Source organism: Gymnogyps californianus, chromosome 19, assembly GCF_018139145.2.
Source record: "Gymnogyps californianus isolate 813 chromosome 19, ASM1813914v2, whole genome shotgun sequence".
NCBI lineage: Eukaryota > Metazoa > Chordata > Aves > Accipitriformes > Cathartidae > Gymnogyps > Gymnogyps californianus.
The window spans coordinates 12098532-12118846 of record NC_059489.1 but is presented as its reverse complement, the minus strand read 5'-3'; the positions used below and the strand labels follow the sequence as shown (position 1 = coordinate 12118846).

General features: G+C 40.2%; 1 protein-coding gene across 1 annotated transcript in view; it reads right to left on the bottom strand.

Moving 5' to 3' along the window:
- The window catches only part of MYH10 (myosin heavy chain 10), a 105206-nt gene that overhangs the window by 55635 nt on the left and 29256 nt on the right, over nucleotides 1–20315 (bottom strand). The window contains 1 exon segment of the mRNA XM_050908380.1: nucleotides 10362–10389. Within this exon segment, the coding sequence (XP_050764337.1) occupies nucleotides 10362–10389 (28 nt within the window).

The window sequence follows — 20315 nt, the reverse complement described above, 5'->3', positions numbered from 1 at the left end:
CACTTGAAATTTTAACTTGGCATATACAGAAAGGATATTACCCCAGATTTTCAAGGAGAACGGACTCTAAAACAATCTCGTTCCTTCTTGCCTTCCAATCCTCTTAAATCATGGAAATCCCACAGGATAACTGCACTAGTAGAGGTGACCACTTGCTAAGAGATGGCAGTATGCACATTTTTCCATCCATGAGCAAGAAGTAATGGGGACTGAAGAAGCTCACTCACAGCAGCTTAGCAAACTCATCTCAGAACAGTTGCCTACAAAAGCTAGGTACAAGTTTCAGGTGAAACAGCTCATCTGTTTGATCTAACAGAACAGTATCAGCCCCTAGATTTTGCGGGAGAAAACTTTTAACTGAAAACACTGAACGAAATGATTCTGCAGACAAGCTGTGGGATATTTATCACAGCCTCAGTTACCAAATTGTGGCTTGCAATACTAGAGGGTTAACCAAGGCACCCGATTTTATTGATGGCGTCTGTTTCTTAGAGGCAACTACATCAACCTGTCTAAAAACCATTTTTGTTCCATTTTTCCTCACAACAAGACAAACACCATTAGAAAACAATACAGTGATTTCTAATCTTTAAAATTCTGTACTCAATTACGCAAAACTTTCCGGAGATTGAGAGGGTAGTTCCCTTGAAACTTGTTGACTATGCTAGCTTTGCTCATTGCATGAAAAAGCTTGGAAGGTATTACCTGAAGAGCTGGTTACAAAGAAGATTACTCTGAGAATTAGCTAATGGATAACTGGGTTTCCTTTTTGCCAAGAAACCATCAATATGCAACACAGAAACTGGATGTACTTTGGGACCGCTACAGGTGGAACAACACACTTTGACTCTTAATGAAAAATCCCATTTCTACCCAGCCCAGTCACCACATACAAGACAAACGTCAAGATTGATAAGCAGAAGAAAAAGACCTCAGATGCCAGTTTTTGCTTCTCAAGTCTGTATTTCTAGTTTCCCTTTTACTGCAGTGTTTACATTAACATAATTCATGACTGTAAGCAATAATGAAAGCAGTCTTGCCTGTCTCTAGATGGGTATTAAAACATGCTTAATGCTAAAACTATTCCAGCAGGTAAGAGAAGAAAAGAAGTACAGTAAAATATACATTTACATTTTAAAACAATACAATTTGTTCTTATTGTCATCAGAGCTTGGGAACGCATTATTAGCTGTGCCTTTAAAACTAGATAAATAGTCTTTTCTGTCAAATTACAGAAACAAAGTTTATTAAATTTTAAAGGAGGAAAATCTACTCTGACACATCCAGTGAAGACAAAATAGTACAATAAACACAGTCCAGATGTCGACTTTCTAAAAGGGCAGCACACAGTTTTAGAAGAGTCTACTATCAACAGGCTTTTCTGGCGTACATACCGGTAAAGCTTCATATGGCACAGGAAGGTCAAAAGCTTGCAATACATTCCTTTTGCTAAAAAGCCTTTAAATCTAATAGTGGGTGTTTTTAGAGAAAGTCTTTATGCAAGTTCTCATTCAAAAGCAACACTAATGGATGTTATCATCCTAGTTCTCCTCTCCCTGGAGCTTACAAGTATGCCAAATATTTCCTGCAGGATACAGTGTTAGATAGCTCTGCTGCCATATACTATAAAAGAATTAGAAGATTTAGGATAAAGTCCTTTTCATTTATAGAAATAATGACACCTGCGTACTTTAGTTCTTTCCCAGGAGTGCAAACACACGTATTATAGAAATAAATTAAAATCTTCTACCTCTATCAACCTGCCCAAAAAAGGTAAACTTTTAGTAACACTATGTACAATATTTATGGAATGGAGATGGTATCACAAAGCTAAAGATTAACTTTTTCAAAACCTTGTTTTAATACAACTCAATTAATATGTTACCATAAATTAAACAACTAAAACCCTTGGCTGAGATCCTAGCCTTACTTCAGTCAATGGCAGCTTTGCTAATGACTTCAGTAGGGTCATAATTTCACCTCCTTTATTTCAGTCTTAGTTCCACTACTAGTGGAAACAAAACCTTATGAGACTGAATTGAAATGCTATATCAACTCCAGCCACGGGCTATGCCAAACAGTGCATCCAAGTAAGCAAACCGTCTTTAGCAATAGCCTCAAGTTGAAGGTATAAGGTTTTTCCATCAATTAACTGAAGGATCTCTCCCTTACAAACTACATTACAGCGACAGGTCAAAGAAAATCTGACAGTTGCTGGTAAATTTATGCAGTATCTAGAGTTAAAGCGCTTTTCCCTAGAGCAGCAAAACTTCTGCTTTGAAGCAGCTTCAAGCACATTTAAAATAGGAAAAGCTTAGCTAGTGTGAGCACTTGAAAGTTTTTATATGGTTTTAAATTCATTGCATGTAAAGCTATAGTGTCATTTTCAATAAAGGAAAGTACTCTTCAGGCAAATTTATCTCAGCTACAATTTGGTTAGCAAAAATTAGTGACTGACTTCTCAACCAGCTGCAATTTTTCCCTGAGCAACTTGAGCCCAAATCTTGCACAGAAGTAAAAGGCACTTCCTCTGCTGAACAGACTGCCATCTAGAAAACAGGCAAAACATAGCGGGAGATGACTTGCAGGTCATAAAGCAAACAGGCAACAAGCAGGAATGGAAGCCAGTCTTCTGACTTCCAGGAGAGCAGTGTGCTCTTCCCATTCAGCCCACTTATAATGGCAATTATTATTTCATGAGCAGGTCAAATGCCTGTCTGGGAAAGACCTGTTCTAAGCAGAAATGCTGTTCTAAAGGAAAACAGTAGTGAAACAGCTGCTTTGCTTATTGTCAAGCAGGTTTGAAGCATCTACACATCTTCTTGTGATAGTTACAGCACTCAGCACGGCAGGACAAGGCAACACCACCACCTCTTCCTGAACTGGCAAATGAGTTTCTGGATTTTAGGGGAGTCAAATTAGTTTAAGTTGCTTACTGAAGTCCCACTGCAAGGACTGGCACCCTTCTACCACCACCCAGCTAGCCATTAATTTCACTGGCAGATCAGGGGCTACACAGGACGTACGAAGTGTAGTGCCGTGAGTCACATAGGACAGAAGGACAAAACCACACATACAAAGAAAGCTTTGAAATTCAAAGACAGACTTTTCTTCATCTTGCTACCTGTGCAGAAAGTCTACTGCAAACTAACAGTATTTGTGAAGATAAGCATCTGGAATATATTAGGATGGCCAGATGCAGTTAGTGTTATCTATTCCATTACAGATCATGTCTGTGATTTAAATTACTGAAAAACTAACTAAACAAGCCAGTATTTTCCATGCTGGGAGCCTTGATCACTCAAACCTTACTTCTGCCCTACGAGTATTTCTATCATTCCTGATCAGCAACAAGCTCTGGGATGAGCAGTTCATCTGGAAGCAGAAGGTCCTTCTGCAAAGAAGTGGTGGCACCACCACCTTGACACCTGGGCAAGTTCTCCTCAGTGCCCGATTTCACAAGACACAGGAATCCTGACCTGCCACTCACAGGTCCTGTGGCCAGCAATGCCTTGTTTCATACAAAGCAGCCACTTACATAAGGCACCAAAACATGGAAGTATGCACTTAAATTGCTTGTAGGAGAAAGTAACTGCGTAAGTAAGAGCCCCAACAATGGTCTTTTGTCCCTCTTACAACAGCAGTTGCAAAGAACAGAAGAGACACTTATTCTCAAACACAACTGAGCAGATCTTCTGCCAATTACAAATTAACAGATATTTACAGTCAAGACCTGTAATTAAAAGAATGTCTTAATCGCCTGGCTAATTTTCTGAAATGAAGAGGTATAACTGATAGTTTGGACTAGCGCAGAAGAGTCACTAATTGGCTTTACTATTTACAAGGCTGCTTTACGGCTCCTTCATTTCTCTCTAGATGCTTCACATCATCTCAACACCAGTTGTCTAGGGAATGTTACAAGCTGGACTCTAGCCAGAGGTTGTATACAAAAATGCTTGGTATTTGCTGCTGTTGTCCTTTAATAAGCAGCCTCTATTCCCTCCACACCCCACCACTCCTACTGAAGCCAGTTCAGATTAGATATCCTTGTACGGCTGCAAGCATCTGCTAAATGACTGTTTATCAAGCCCAGTCTCAGTTCTGAGAATACCATAAGCTTGTGGTAAGATTCTCCAATTTAGAACATACGAGCTTAAAAAAGTGCAGTGCAGCACATTTTCATGTTTGACTTTCCACAAGTCACCTTGCAGCTAAAGACAAAAAAAGCCAGGAAAGGTTTGAATATTTCTCAGATTCCTAGTATACCACAACAGAAATTTCTTCATCTTGGTCATCAGCCTCCAACAGCCTGGCATGCCCATTTAACATTAACAGACAGCAATAATCAGAGAAACAACAGAGCTTAGGCAAAATGTCAGCAGCTACAGCTTCTAAAAGAAAAAGAAAAAGCCTGCAAAGCTGTTCATTACAACATCACATCTTACAGAAATGAAACCATGTACAGTGAGGTATGTGCACATTGCAAAGTTACCACCACTTTTCTGTAATTGATTTCTTATGGATGCTGGGTTAATACAGGCTGATAATGTACTTACAAGCTAGCAGGAACATGAAGTTGCTAGAACTACATATATTTTCCTTTCTTTTCAGCAAACTAAGAATTCACAGACAGAAGATCCTAAATAAAATTTTCATTTGCACTCCAATCAAAGGGGACTGATTAGATGGAAGTTAGTTAAGTTTAGCTTCCCAGAGAAGTGCTGGTTTTGAGGATTGCTTGTTTGCTTTTTATTGGAAAGCTTGACAAACCAAACTACAAAGCAATAGAGCTCCAGCAACCTTACTAACAATTTGTTAGTGGATAGCATCCCAAGATTAAACCATCCAACTTCAAAGCTAAAAAATTATCACCATTATTGTTCGTTCAGGTCCTCCCATCTCATCATTAACCAGGCAATAAACTGGCTTTCATCAGTGTCTGATATATTGTCCAATGGATTCAGGAACTGCAGGTGTATGTGCCTGTGCATATATTTGGGTTTTTCAGTTGGTGAAAGGCCAAAGGGCATATAAGAAATCACATCAGTACTACCTGAGGAAATCAGGGTTATACCATGGAGCCGATAGGGTTCTTCTGGACATGGGAAAATGATTTTTGGTTCACTCTGAGAAAAGCCTCCCTATAATAATTTCATCAAAAAGTTTCTCCTACAAACTCTGTCCCTGAGGCTCAAGTACTAATTTACAAAAACAGATGTGGCTGGGGGAAAGGGGAGGGGCACAATGAAACAAATAAAAAAAGACCAGAAGAAAGGAAGTCAGTGCATAAATATCCATAACGTTATATGCCACTAACTCAGAATAAAGCCCTGTAGACTAGTCTCCACAGCAATGCAATTGTTTATATTTGGTGCCCTAAAAGATGGAGGGTGGAAAGAGAAGCGAACAGAAGGTAACAAAAAAAAAGAGGAAGAAAGCACACCATTTTATGTTCAGAGACAACTCTTATTTCTACAGCAAGAGCAGGAAGTCATCAAGTCTGGATTGGAGAACTGAATGACAGCCACATCAGCTGGCAATCTGAGTAATACCCTCCTGAAGAACCAACTTCCATGTTAGGTGAAGGACAAGATGTTCTGCTGAGACAAGCATCCAGAGAACGCAGCAGCGGGGTTCCCCCCCCCCCCCCGGTATTAAGTTTGACTTTGAGAAAATATTACTAACTTTAAGATCACTAATTTATGCAAAACTCCTCATGGAACATCAGCAGGTGATGAAGTTGAGACAGGAAACCTCCAAGTAATCCCACTACTTTCAAAATAATGAGATGTGATGAGAGGCATGCTTGGACAACCATCCATCAAGGCTAGCCCACTCCACACAGTGCATTTAGATGAAGCCTGTATCTGCAGCATTTCAATGGAATACAGGTTATTCTTCAGCACAATTCTCTTTGAGGGAAGAAAAATCAAGATAATTCTCAGCAAACTGTATTCCTCAAGAAGATCCACCCGCATGGACCTTCTCTCAACAGGTATACTGCCTGCATGCTGTCCTGTCATGCAAACAATGACTAGTCTCTACCAAATACTGAACCAACCTGGATCATTAGGCACTGTTACTCCTGAGGCAAAGTGTGAACGTATCTCCAAGTGTCTTACGTAATATCTGAGAGAAGACATTCTTTAATGTAGCTACAAAAGTGGTTTACCTATGTTAGAAAATACACTAATTAACACCCTTGCAGTTTCATGACGTGTCTGGACACAGCTAGCTATTTACTAGAATAGTGACTGCATGAAGGTAACTGCAGGCCTTTCAGGGGAAACAGATTGGTATTTCCTAAAGATCTGGACACGTGAAGACAATGAAACAGCCTCAACCCCAGATTTAAGCTGCACACTTCCATGCCTAGAGTGAAAAATACCATGTGTACCAGATAGACAACTGAATCCTGATTTCTATTGAGTCCAGAAGGATCAAGAGCTTAAGGTCATCTTGCTGATGAGGTAATAACAAAATTGAAGACAAGAGTGTTTAAAGGCTTTCCAAGGTAAGTATGAATGGATTGGATATTCACTAAGTTAGAACCAAACAAAGGAAGGCATCTGGAAAAAGTGCAGAGACTGTCTTTGAAGAGGAAGAACTGAAACCAAACCCAAAGGCTTGAAATAGCACCAATCGTACACCTAAGAACACTCTTGAGAGTAGCACTCCTGGCTGTCAAGAAGAAGAGGGGGCTGGATCCAGAGACCGGGTAAGGTGTCGTTGAAATACTATTACTTGAGAGCTGATCTGGCCCCCTGCTCTAAAGGCCATGGAAGGTAAAAACCCAGGAAACTTGATCAACTAGAGGTAGGGAGAGATAGGTGAAGATGCTAACCAGACGGACCTTCATCAAGCAATTGGAGAGACTTATCTCCAGGATGTACATAAAGACAACTACAGTCAAGGCAGTTGGAGACAGGAGAATGACAGGCACACCACAACTGCCCACTCATGTAAGTGCACAAGTCAAGGGATGTTTTCTTTCTTGCTAGCTAGCTTGAACCACTCCTACTGGAGAAAAGAAAAAGTATTCTGAGGACTTTCAGCTCTACTAAAGATCGGGTCAATGAGATGACCCAGGTCCTGAGACAACAAGTTTGGGATGAGAAGATGTCTCAAGCCTTTTATGAACTGCCAAAGGAGTTTCTGAAACCACCTCCGGTGCGGTTAAGACACACTCCTTCCACCTTATTTATTCCTGCCTTACTCTAAGACCTGTAAAACCAGTGGCATGGAAGGGAAACACACAGTTTACATCTTCACCACAGAATCAGCAATGCAATAGAAGTCCTGGACACTAGCCCACTCTTGATCAAAATATGAGACCTCCTTTTAGCCTGCTAAACAAGGAAGTTTGCCATGGCCTTGTCCCATTCATGAAGAGGATTTAACATCCCAGCCAGCCAGATGTCGAGTTTATAATGCAGATCTGACAAAAGAATACAGGTCTCCCACGAAGCCCATGGGGGGAACCATGTTAGGGACAGTACTGCAGCAGGCAGCTGTCTTTATAGTCTATTTGTTCAAAAGATACATGCAGAGGAATACAAATGGTTTTGATGGCACTTCTCTCTGAATTGGACACAGAGCTGAAAGGCAGCCTAAGACAAATCTATTTTAAGAGAAAAGTGTTTATTAACCTGAACAGCAGTCTGGTAACCCCTACTATCCTCTTTTATAGTCAGCATCTAAATGGTGCTGATGGTTAGACAGCATTAGCAAGGTCTCCTGGGCTACGGTGGAGCTTTGGTGTTCAACTTCAAGACAACAGAAACACCTTGGATCCTAGCATCTATCACATCATATGTCTTCATATTCTCAAAAGGTAAGACCTAGACTGGATGTTCTTTGGTCCTGTATGTCCAGTTTGGAGATACGATGCCTTACCCTTCATAATTCTGAGGCCACAGATCTGTCCACATTACTGAGGAAATTTGTATTTCCTTGTAAATCATGTTCAGTGACTGATCTTTTTAACCTTGTTTTTCTTTATGCTGCTGTTAAGTACTTCAGTAAGAAACACAAGTTAAAGCAGCAAGACAGCCAATAGTACCTGGAACCTGTTGCTCAGAAATGCAGCTTTATTAAGCCTCTGCACTTCTGTTAAGTGTAGCCTTTAACATGGGTACAACCAAGACACTGAATTAAAGGTAGCAAAACTTGTCCAGTGTCATGGTACTAATAGTTTCAATACTTAGTTTTGTGATACGATTCCAGGACAGTGTTGAAATCCTTCGGAGATGTATTGTTCACTGCTTCTTAGCACCAGCTTCTGAAATTTTACATGGAGTAGGAGATTTGTCACCAAACATTTTACACATCCAACAGAAGACATCCTCAGGGCCATCTCTGAGGGTCTTAATGTTAGGACTGCACTCAGAACAGTCCCCAGCACTCCAGACTTCAGTACTGGATATGGTTGCACTCTCCTGCGGTCTGACTGTAAGGATGTGTGTCCTTTCCCCACCCCTCACCATCTGCAAATGGATGTACAGCAAGCAGCTTATCAACTGCCTAGCCAAGATGTGGAACCTATCACAAGATCCAGATATGTCATGCTGAAGTGTGCTGTACCGGATATAAAACAGGGTTCAATTGTCTATTGAGTACAGAAGGATCAAAAGCTTACAGTAACCTTACAGGTGAGGTAATAACAAAATTGAAGGCAAGAGAGCTTAAAGGCTTTCCAATTTGCAAATGAACAGATCAGACATCCACTAAATCCTGTAGTACTGCCATTCCAACCTTTGTGGTCTCAGCTGACCATGTAAAGGAGTGCAATGTTCATGCATAGGCACAAAACGTGAAGCTACTTCAAAAAAAATTCACCTGGAGCAAGCACATACTGTCGAAGCATCCACAAACACACAAGAACAAAGCATTTCTTTTCACTCTGGGATCCCATCCCTGCTTTGAGGGCTGTTTTGTACATTGCACATGAAGTAGTCATCACATGAAAGCAGAAGTCCTTCTAAGAGCAGGAACCACAGACCTAGACAAGCCTGTGTTAACTGGATCAACTTTTATCTTAGCTACAGAACTGTATTTGCTTTTGTGTCCTTAGGCCCCATGAATCTTGTATTCATAGTATCCATAGCTGAAAAAAGCGTGGCTTGAAAGGATCCACCTTCAGTCTTGTATAGAGTCTGATAGTTAAGGCACTTCTGTAGGAAGCAGGAGATGAAGATTTGAATCCTTTCATGTCAAGAAGGAAATTGAACCCAGGTCTCTTTCCAGCAATTAATCTAACCGTCGAGCTATTTCAGGAAGCAGGCATCCTCACAAACTATGGCCTCAATGCAGCTGGTATGCACTGGCACACAGCATGGTCAACTGATCACATAACCAAGTCAGAGGCATGCAAGGTACCACATCTTCCCTCTCTCCCTCAGATAATTGAATATGTTAAGTTATACCCAAGACTGCTAACTGCAAGCATTTTCAAAATGGAGCCAAGGTGTGGTTTCACAACACAGATGAACCATCCTAACCCCCAGGCTGCTACCAACAGGGACAGTTCCCCTCCTGCATGTTCGTACCTCCTGCTTCAGGCTAGTACTCCTCTGAGCCCACAGAGTGCAGACCTGGAGAACTAAACTGCTGAAAAGCATCATTTTGTGGCAAGGTTGGTCTTCTGCCAGCTTCACTCCCAGAACTAGCTCATCACGTTGGCTGCCACCCCCCAATGCTAGCACGAGAGGCTGCAGAAACACAGCTTATGTGGGAGAGGAAAGGAAACTGGATCACCCGTTTTAACAGCAGCCCAAAGATAGATCAGTTCAATAGCGTCATAAGCCTGAAAGCACATTCGTAGTCTGACTACCCCACCATTGCATTTCCAGATCCCAGAGAAATTTAAGCTGAAGCTAGAAGTTTGCTTCTGGGTGGGGCAAATTCAGGTGCACACAGAGAAAGCAAAAGGAAACCGTAGTGTCAACTTCTTCAGAGTTCTCCCATTTGAAGCAGATCCAAAGCTAAGCTGTTGCTCAGCAGGGTTTCTAGACCAACTTTTGATTCATGTCCCCCTTGGGTGCTACACGTTGAATAGTTACAGCACAGCATTTCAGACAGATGTACACTTTTTAAAGCTTTGTGTTTCTGATTCAGATCTCTTGCCCGACATTTTTAAACTACATTTCTTAAGGAGCACATGCCTATAAAACTTTCAATAAGGTGAATTACAGTATTAAAAGAATATATCCTCATATTAAATATCACTTCATGCTACATCTTTAATCTTTAGTCACTGCCTGTCGAGATTAAAGACCACGTTTTGACTACTACAGGCGTATCAAAGACCCCTTTCACAATACAGATTTCCAAAAATGCCCAAATGAAAAGCGTTCACTTACGTGCAGAGAATTGATTGGTCCTCACGGTCTGCAAAACAAGAACAAATATGGTTATAGTTTTTTGTTTATACTGTCCTGTAATTTGCAAGACAGTTTCTTTTAAATGAATATTTTTAAAATTCAGCTTTTCAGCTTAACAATTCTAAGGACACTCTCAAGCAATTTTAATATCCCTTAAACATTCCAATTCCCCCCCCCCCCCCAAACAACAGCTTAGACATTCCTAAAAGTTCTGCCATTTCATATAATAAAGTCAAAATTTTGGTTAAATTTAATAATCCACAGTAATCCTTTTAACGATATTTTCAGAAAAACACTGGCCAGTTTTTTTATTCTGTATGCACCCTTTCCCAGATTAATCAAAGAATTCAAAATCTTCAGTGAGAAGAAAATCAGTTTCAAGTACACAACACTAATGACCAGACACATGGAAATAGCACTAACACCTCCAGCAAACAAGTGCTTTACAGCCTTTTTTTTTTTCCTCTTTTTTAAATTAACATGCGAGCCTAAAGTGCTTCCATAATTTAGCTTATTCATTAAAGACTTGTCAAAAGGACATCCAGGGAAATACTGAACAGAGCCGAACTTCACAATATGGTGTTGCTCAGCACTTTTGTGACACCCACTGCCATGCTCATGACCTTTGAAAAGAATGCCTGAAGGTCAGTTATACCCTGCAAGAGGTATTTTGTAACTACAGGATCTTTACAGAATATATTTCAACATCATACACTCTATATTAAAAATTATATAATGAAAACATTCAAATATACCTGCAGAAAGTAAAACATTTCAGTTAAAGGTGTTCTCCACCCTCTGAGCCAGGGTTTTCAATGAGTTCAACATCTTTTTCATAAATCTGCATCACAAAGATCTTGCTTTTACACTTCAGCCCTTAGTCTCTAGCTCCAAAAGAACACAATTACCCCCTGCAAGCTCAGAACTTCAAACAGGTTTTCTGTTCTGATTGGTAATTTGTAATGGATTACATTATAATAAATAGAATCAACTTTATTTTGTTCAAGTGCAAAGCTCAGGACTACATGTTAGACTCCCTGCTACTCTCCGCATACACCCCTTCTCCTTGAACACGATGCTCTGACAGACCATAGAAAGGGAGCAATTGGTAATGTGATGATCATTATTCCTTCTAGGACAGAGTTCAGTACTAGCAGGATGAACAGACAGCTTCAGTTGCTACAAGGCAGCTTCCCCACATGCTTAATAGGTTTGAAACAGATCTATGTCCATATATACAGCCTCAATACATTTATGACCATTTCTGGTAAGCAGAGTAACGTAAACGACATTTCCGTTGTTTCTAAATGGGTCCAGAAAAACTATTGTTAAACTGAGTTGCAAATGACTGCTGAGTTTTGCAGACTGTATGAAACCAGTCATCCTACCTTTGTAACGAGCTGAGTTCATAGTGCTGTTGCATAACAATTAGTATTGAAACAGAATTTCAACTTTAGCTAGGTAGCATGTTAAAAAAAAAAAAATCCATCACTGAGCTGTGTTTCCCCCCATTACACTGCCTGATGAACAACCCAGCTACAAAAACAGTTTGTGTTCAGCCACATCAGCTCCCTGAGCAGGCTTGCCGCACACCAGCGGAAATACAAGTGTCAGCAGAGACAGGCAGGACTGCCGATTGGGGCACAGACGCCTGGATTTAGATCAGCACGGGCTGCCAGGAACCTGGCGACTGGGGTATCCAGCCAAAATAAAGACAGGCTGCTGTTGAAGGGGTAATTGTGTCCTGTCCCCTTCCTCCAACTGTGCCAGCACTCATGTGGGTACTGTGTAGAACATCAGTGTAGCACAGCCAAGAGATGAGCAGGAAAGCTGCCTGACAAACTGGTTTTTGGTCTGATTTGTGTTGAGCTGAATCAGTGTCCTTATACACTGTACAACTGTACAAAAAACTGTACTGGTGGAAGGTAGACCCGAGATCCCTTTTCTACACAGCAGTCCCAATTTATCTTAGATCAAAAGGCTATGCTCATACAGGCAATGCATCTAAAAAAGCAAACCAGCTAAAAGAGACCTGGTCTCAGCAAAATACTGTTATTTTAATTAGTTTATGAATAGAAAGTTTGAAGGACATGAAGTCAAGTCTTTCAAAGCAGGCAGATGCTACTGCGTATTGCCACAGCTGGCTAAACCAGAGGCTTGCAGACTGCACTGCTGGCAAGTTTTAGACTACATCTTAACATCAAGTATGATAGAAAATATGAGGTGCTGACTGAAAAATGTTAAAAAACATGCAAACAGTTGTCCTTTGAACCTCTTTTACTAGCTCGTTCAAAAATGGCAAAAAATACCAGTGATGATCTTACCCATTGTGCAGACAAACTGCATTGGGTTGCACCTCACAAGGAGCAAAAGTCAAATGCTGCACCCCTGTGACTATCTGTGTCCTGCAAGCACATGTTAGCTCCAAAAATCCTACCTACAGGGTAACGAACAGAGCAGAATGCTTGTAGTAGGAGAGCAGAAGAATACTAGTTTAGATTGTTAAAAGTGGGAAAGAAAATAAGATTCAAAAAGTTGGTGGTACTCCTGACAAGACTGCAGGGATGGTACCAGGTATACATCTGCATGATGTATAGCAACTCCTGTACAGACACACCAAAAAAAAGAGGGGGAAGCCTGTGACTGCAAGAAATAAAAGCTGAGAGTAGGCAAAAGCAGTGGGAGTATGACAACAGAAACGTTAAGAAAACACTCTAAAAAAGTTTATGTTCTTCTGGTTTTAATATACAGCAGCTGGTCTTGCAAGTCCTATCAGAAATAACTTTTTGGTACTAGCAGGAGACAAACCCCAGAACTCCAGCACCAGTCAGATGTACTGTATGCCCAGCTGTCAGCATAAACTAGAAAAAAGTGCAACTTTCTGACCCTGACCTGTTTCCAGGGGTAGCTAACAGTGACTCATGCACTTCACAGGCAACTCCATACACCAGAAAAAAAAATTAAAAAAAAAAATCAAGATAATGTAGGACAGTACAAATCATTTGTTCTTTTAGAAGAAACTGCTGAATGAATGCCAAGTTGGTACCATGAGTACAGTGGAAAGTTAATATTTCCTAGCTTTAATATTTATTGAGACATTTTCTAAAGTGACAACTTGATTTTCCTCTCCCTTCCCAAGAATAACTTCTCTCTGTAATTTTGTCACTGTAGCTAGGTCATTTCATCAAAAAATACAGTCTCCTCTAAACTACAGCTTTTCAGTTTATCACTTCTTAAAAACTTAAGAACACAGGTAACATTTGCCTTGAAACTGAAAGTACTTTATTTGAAGGCAATGTGCATTTGTCAATGTTTTGTATCATGACATATTTTACCTGTCAATTTACCACACAAAACTAGTGTTCCACAACATGCAAGACACACTGTGTAAGTAAATTTTCTTACCCAATTAGTCCTAGAGGAAGTCTACAGGTCCAGACAGTTGTATGTATTTTGTCATTGCCAGAAGCTCCAGCAAGTGCAACGGAGCTTTTTTATTTTCTATGTCCAGGAGCCTGAATTGACACAGACCTTATAAAGTAAGTTATCTGGTACTCGAGTATGTTACTCCAAACCCATTTTTCTGTCTCCATCTGGACTCTGAATCTCACAAACTATGAAAGTGGAAGTAAGACAACAGCAAGCTTCAAGTTTTGCCTTCTGATCCCTTACTTATGCTAATGCCAAGTTCCAGCATCTAGCACTCAACTAACAATAACAAAAAATTACAGCTTGAAGGCTTAGGATGATGCTTTATGCATTGTCAAATGCCGGATGTCTTCTGTCCCAAGAAAAAGAGCTGATCTCACTGGACTCATTCTAAAAAAATTCTGACAAAATGACTAACATGGAAGAGTTATTTATGGTTTGTTTGTTTTGATTTTCTCCTCCCCCAAATAACACAATTTATCTGTAGTCTTGATTTCAAAGCAGCTGGTCTCCTTCCTAAAGACTCCAAGGAGCAGTAACTATGTACCTGTTAGCCTGTCTTTTGAAAGAACTGAGCCCTTATCTAGCACTTTTGCCAGATTTGTTATCTGGGGCAGGGAAGAAGCACTAAACTTCTCATCTTTGGACATATATCTCAACAATACTTTCAAAAAACTGCATGATTCTCTGTGATCCAGGTTCAACCTGAAGGGCAGCAGGCAGCCCACAAGACAGATTTTTTTTTTTTTTATGACAGAGAACATGCCTAGAGTCTTAAAAATAATCTGCCATCTCTTGCAAAATTTTTAATAACAATTTTTTATTAAAGCCACAGAGTTTTGATGTGGTTTTTCATGGAAACCTATAAGTATTTGGAAAACACTTAAGTTTCTACATACATCTTGTGATTCTTAACAGACCAAAACCATCTCTCTCTAGCAAAGTCTTCATGAGATAACATTATTCTAGCATGAGACAAACAGATTTGTAGGAATATATAAAGACTAGATCAATTCAACAAATCCCTTGGGGTTTATAAGCAAATTGCAGCAGTAAAAAGCAGAACAAGTTAGCAGACAATCCTCATCTCCAACCTTTAGAGCAACTGAAATAGGAAATACAAATAAATTACTCTCATGAATAGCATTAGCAAATTTGACATTAGTTGTCTCTGTTACTCCATGCAAAGAGTGAGAAAGCATATTGGTCTGGAATGGTTGATACTCTGGACAAAGTCACAATGGGTACGTTACACCTTAAGCACTTATAAGACAGCTTAGGGAACACAATTTTGCTATCAGCATAAATATCTTTCAAGTTACTCCCATATAACTCAATACAGTTTCATTATAAGGCTGAGCCAAACTAACAGCTTCCAGTCTCTTAGGGAAAGGTATGTCACATTTCTGCCATACCAACAGCACAGTTTCTGTCCTCTGAGCAGACTCTGGTGCTTGTCTGATCATAGGTTAAAGCAACTCAGCTCACTAATCAAAGATACTGAGTAAGTCAACTTAACTCAATCAGATGAACATAAGCATGAGGACAAGTATGTTGTAAGAGGGGGATGAAATAAAAGGACCAAGCTCTTAATTCAAGCTACATCATAAGACCAACCCTTTGGTTTTAAACCAACACAAAAGTCCCATTGGAATCTATCACTTCACTTCAGAGATATACAGCTTGGATTTAAATATATCCCAAGGTCTTCAAACTACACTGAAGACAATAACATTCAAGTTGCACAGAGAAGGGTTACTACAGTATTCCTGATTTGAAAAACAAATTTCCAAAATTATGCATTCTATGAATAAAAACAAAATTTGATTTTCTGCTTATGAAATAAGCTTTCTATAGACTAGTATGTCCTTTTGAATGAAAAAGTTTGGAAGCACAAAGGCAATACAACATGACACTAGCCTTAGGCCAAAGCTCCCCCACTGCTTTAATTCAACTTGAGCTGCCATTGATGCGTCTGCTTCCTCTGCCCAGTTTCACCATCCCATTCCTCCCTCTGTGCAGCCAACTGCACAGATGCATGTGATGCTAGTCCAAGTACCTGATGGAACTAACAAAATACAGTTTTCAACCAGATCAGCTCCCTGATCCAGTTTATAACGCAACCACACAAACACTGGAATTAGCATATGGAAAGTGAGAGAACCTCCTCTTGTATCAGCTACCCACACTCTGGTCACCCTAAAGCTACCGCAAAAAGCACACTCCCCACCTTGGGTGAGCTGCAAATCATTCCCAACTGGATAGCTGCTGCCAGCAGAAGGTGCCACCTCCTCCATCCCCAGCGTACATTCACACTGCCTCACTTGAGCCAGCACTGGTAGTCACCTACACCTACAATGAACCAATCAGTGAGTCATACTAGCAGAAAACTAACCCTACCAAAATACATATCAAAAAAAGTGTCTAATCGTTAGATCAGCTTATGCCGTATCAAGCTATATATTTAGCATCTTGAAGTATGAGACATTGAAGCATTTCTTTCACTCCTGTTCTCCTCCTCCTTTTGCTTCCACCCAAAGGAAGACTCTCACACCCCAAGGCAAGAATCAGCTGCTGTGTTTAACACCTACTGCTGTAGAGCTGAAAGACATCTTACTGATGCAAGAAGCACCAGCCACATTAGGGAAACCCAGTCGTACAACACCGAACAGTACGAACACTTTGAAGAGAGGCCAAGGAGAATTACCGGAATACAAGAAGGACAAGAAGAATTACAGCTCTGAAAGCCATTTTTCCCTACACTCTCTTAAACCTACTTTGCTCTGGTCTCCCCAGCAGAATATGCTCTGGGGTCACCAACTGGCAGCTCCCCAAACAAACCTGTTGCTTGGCTGCAAAAGAGTTGCCATGTTTTCTTGTTTGAAAATCCAGTAAGAATAGATCCTGATGTTTACCTTACTATGTATATATAATAAATGCATGAAGTTTTGACTGTCAGAATACAAAACATTTTATTCCACATCCCTTCTCTCACCAAACCATGGAAGGATTTTTTCCCCCCTAACTAACAGACTAGACCTAACAAAACCCCTGTTAACTCTGGGGAAGGTTCCAGATGTACATTAAACACATTTGTTGGGTAATTGGTTCAGGCAGGATGTTCTGAAAAGTCATAGCTCAAAGCTGTAGAGTCTGCCTACAAAAGAATTACTGTATTTTAACAAAGCAGCTTTTCTTAAAAGCATGACTTAGTTCTGCTTTGGTCACACTACAGTCATTCATAAATTGATACAAGATAATCAAACAGAAAAGGATGAATCTGTCTTCGAGTTTCCTACCGAAACTCGAAGGCAATAGCATTGCAAGCACAGAAATTTTATCACAGAATGGAGCTTACAAGTAAACAGATGGCCACCCTCTACAACTGTCTTTACTTCAATTGCCTTTTACTATATTGACGTTTTAAGTATTGCAAATGCCCAGATCTGCCTTTATCCCTCCCGATTTGACTCTGAATGAATGGAAGCAGCCATTTGGAGCTATCCCACAGTGAACTGCCCCACTAGAAAGCCATTTTTTGAGCTTAACACAAAGACGCAAATCTATGAAAACAATTCCACAGATATATTACTTGCTTTCAGATTTAACATATCTCTGATTACTTTGACAGCAACTACAACTCTTGTCAAACACAGTAACTTTCATACAAACATTCACTGTCTCGCAATCCCACCACGCTTCCTATAAGGATCTTCCCTGTTGCATCCAGTCTTTATTTAGGTAAGAACATGAAATAAGTGTGCCAAGATAAGAAGGTTAATTCTAGAAAAGCAGTGAAAATGGATGTATGCAAGTATTAACCTGCTTTCCCAACTCAGGTTAAAGAAAAAGGTATGGGCTACTACACACCCAGCCATCAACCAGCAGGAAATTATGGATTGGGAAATGGTTCTTATTTGCAGGTACATCAAGGGCTGTCCTTCCCGAAACCCAAGCGCAAGACTTGCGGATCGTTCATTTTGACATAGCCTTTCCTTTTCTCCCTCCAGAGCCTGAAATATCTATTCAGCACTGATAAAATGCCAGTCCCATTTCTGTAGCAGACATAACCAAAAAAGTTGCTGCTTTTGTTGGGGTGGAGGCGGCAACTTCTTTGGTATTTCTCAAATGGGAGAAATTGTTGTCTTTCTAAAAAGAGGCAGTGGTGTAGGGGGGATAGAGGGTTCTTGTTTATTTTTAGACAGTATTTAATACTCAGGTGCCATAGACCATAAACCAAGAAAAGCTTGGTTCCCTGGTCAATAGCCTTGTTTGTTGTGGATGTCAGGCTTGGAAAATCTGTGTATATTTGCCCTCTACTGTAGGTGAACAGGCTCAAATATCAATCTATTCAAGGACATTTAAAAATTGAATTCCTAACAAGTTTTGTGAAAATGGGTCACTGCCTGGAGGAAGGAGACCTTCCCATCAGCACAGATTTTGCTGCTGCCAGAGCATTCACAAGACTGGGTCATAAATGCTACATAACATCATAAAGCATGCAGGTGGTCTGACAATCTGTCATTCTTCGACTCCAAGCTCTGAATAACTTTTTTTTTTTCCTTTAAACCAGTCCTACTGGACTGATAAGCACAGAAAGAGATCTGGTTACAGAGATGAAGCATGCTTTTATATTTTGAGTTTGTCTTTAAAATGTTGCCTAGTTACTCCATAAACTATCATCAAACACTTAACACTATGAAGTGACTTGCAACAAACATCTCTAACAAGCATGACTGACAGGCACAAGTTTGTTTGCTGAGTACCTACCCTACTGCAGACCAAATATACCCTGACACACTTACGCTCACCATGAGATTTCTGCAATAGCAGCTTATCCTACATTTCACCTCTACATTTAGTTGTGCAATAATCTTTGCTATGTACAGCTTAGTTATTCACTCTTCAATGTACATTCTGCAACTTCACAAAAAGACAAGAGCAGTTTACAGGAATACAGTCAGTATTTTGCCAACAGTAACCCATTAAACATTCAAGTGAACTTTTCAGAAAGCATGTAATTTGTTAACACTATAAAGCTGACATTTCAAGTTATGATACCTAAATTTAATCAAGCCAGTACTGACTATTTAAGGAAGCTGAACCTACACATGCCCAAAGCATCTGATGTGATATATCCACCAGTGCTAAAGGAGCTGGACGATACCATTGTCAGGTTACTCTCTTTGGGAGGTTTCAGGTGACTAAAAGGATGGAGGCATCACAGGTATCTTCAATACAGGCGAGCAGGATCATTGCCCTATCCTTCTAAAAGCTGGAAGGAACCTCTGGACGTCAGAAATGATCAAGGACACTGGCACCCTGTAGGGGAAAAACCATCTCTCGATGTACCTTGAAACTGCATTTATCTTTTTCCTCTTGCCTTGTCATCATCAGCTTATTCATCTGTTGGTCATTTTTTACATCCAAGTCTTATTTCTTTGAAACTGTCAAGCAATGAACTTGCAGAAATTCTCATTCTTTGTCCTAAAACATGTAACACTGTGATTTATACTAGAAGTAAGATCAAATTCAAGTGCACTCTACTCCTCATGGGTATCCAGTGGTTTTAAGATTTAGAATAATATTTATCAGTTTTGTTTCATCAGTGCTCAGACACTTTTTCCACAAAACACTGAAAGCCCCCAATGCTGGCTCACACACCAGTCCATGAAGAATTACATCAAAACTCTCCCTCCAGCCCAATGCCATCCACTTCAAAGACAAATACAACAGTGCTGTTTTAAATGAATTACCAATTCCCAACTTGTCTGTTTCCCATATAGTATGATACAAGACACAGCCAGCCAGTGTCTACTACATTTCCTCTACCTAGAAAGCAGCCTATCTGAGAAAGCTGTCAGGCTGAACTGCCACAAACCACTTTTGACAGACCAGTATTTCACTCTTGCCTCTTTTACGTACTTTGTCCAATTACTCCAAAATACCTCCAAGTCTTTAGTGAAGGGCTGAGAAAGCACCTCTTCACTGTGGGGTGGGGGCATTGATGTAGACACTCTATAGGTGTTCCTGCTATCTGTGAAGTTAAAAATAACAAAAGCTTTTTTTTTTTTTTTAAATGTGGTTCTATCCCTTACTTACGATGTGAGATTTGAGATAAATCACAACAGTCATACTTCAGCAGTCAGTCAGCAAGCAAAACTAAGTATGTTAAGTTAATTATTATCATCAAACGAAGCAGAGCAGAGGTCAGTCAAACTCCAGGCACGGTTTACCCTGCAACTTGTTTATGGTGAACCATAGCACTGAATACAAGTATTTCTTGCATGTCTACAGCAGACTTCATGACCACACTCATTATTCGCTTGCTCACCCCAGATAGCTCAAGCTGCTGCACAAGCACTCCAGCACAGACATAGCACAAGTGTCTAACCTAACACAGCATCATCAAACCCTGGAAGAATAAGCCAAGCTATGAATTGAGGCTATTTTCGAAGTCACGAGTTAGGTATTTGCAACATTAACTTGAAATTACCCGAATTC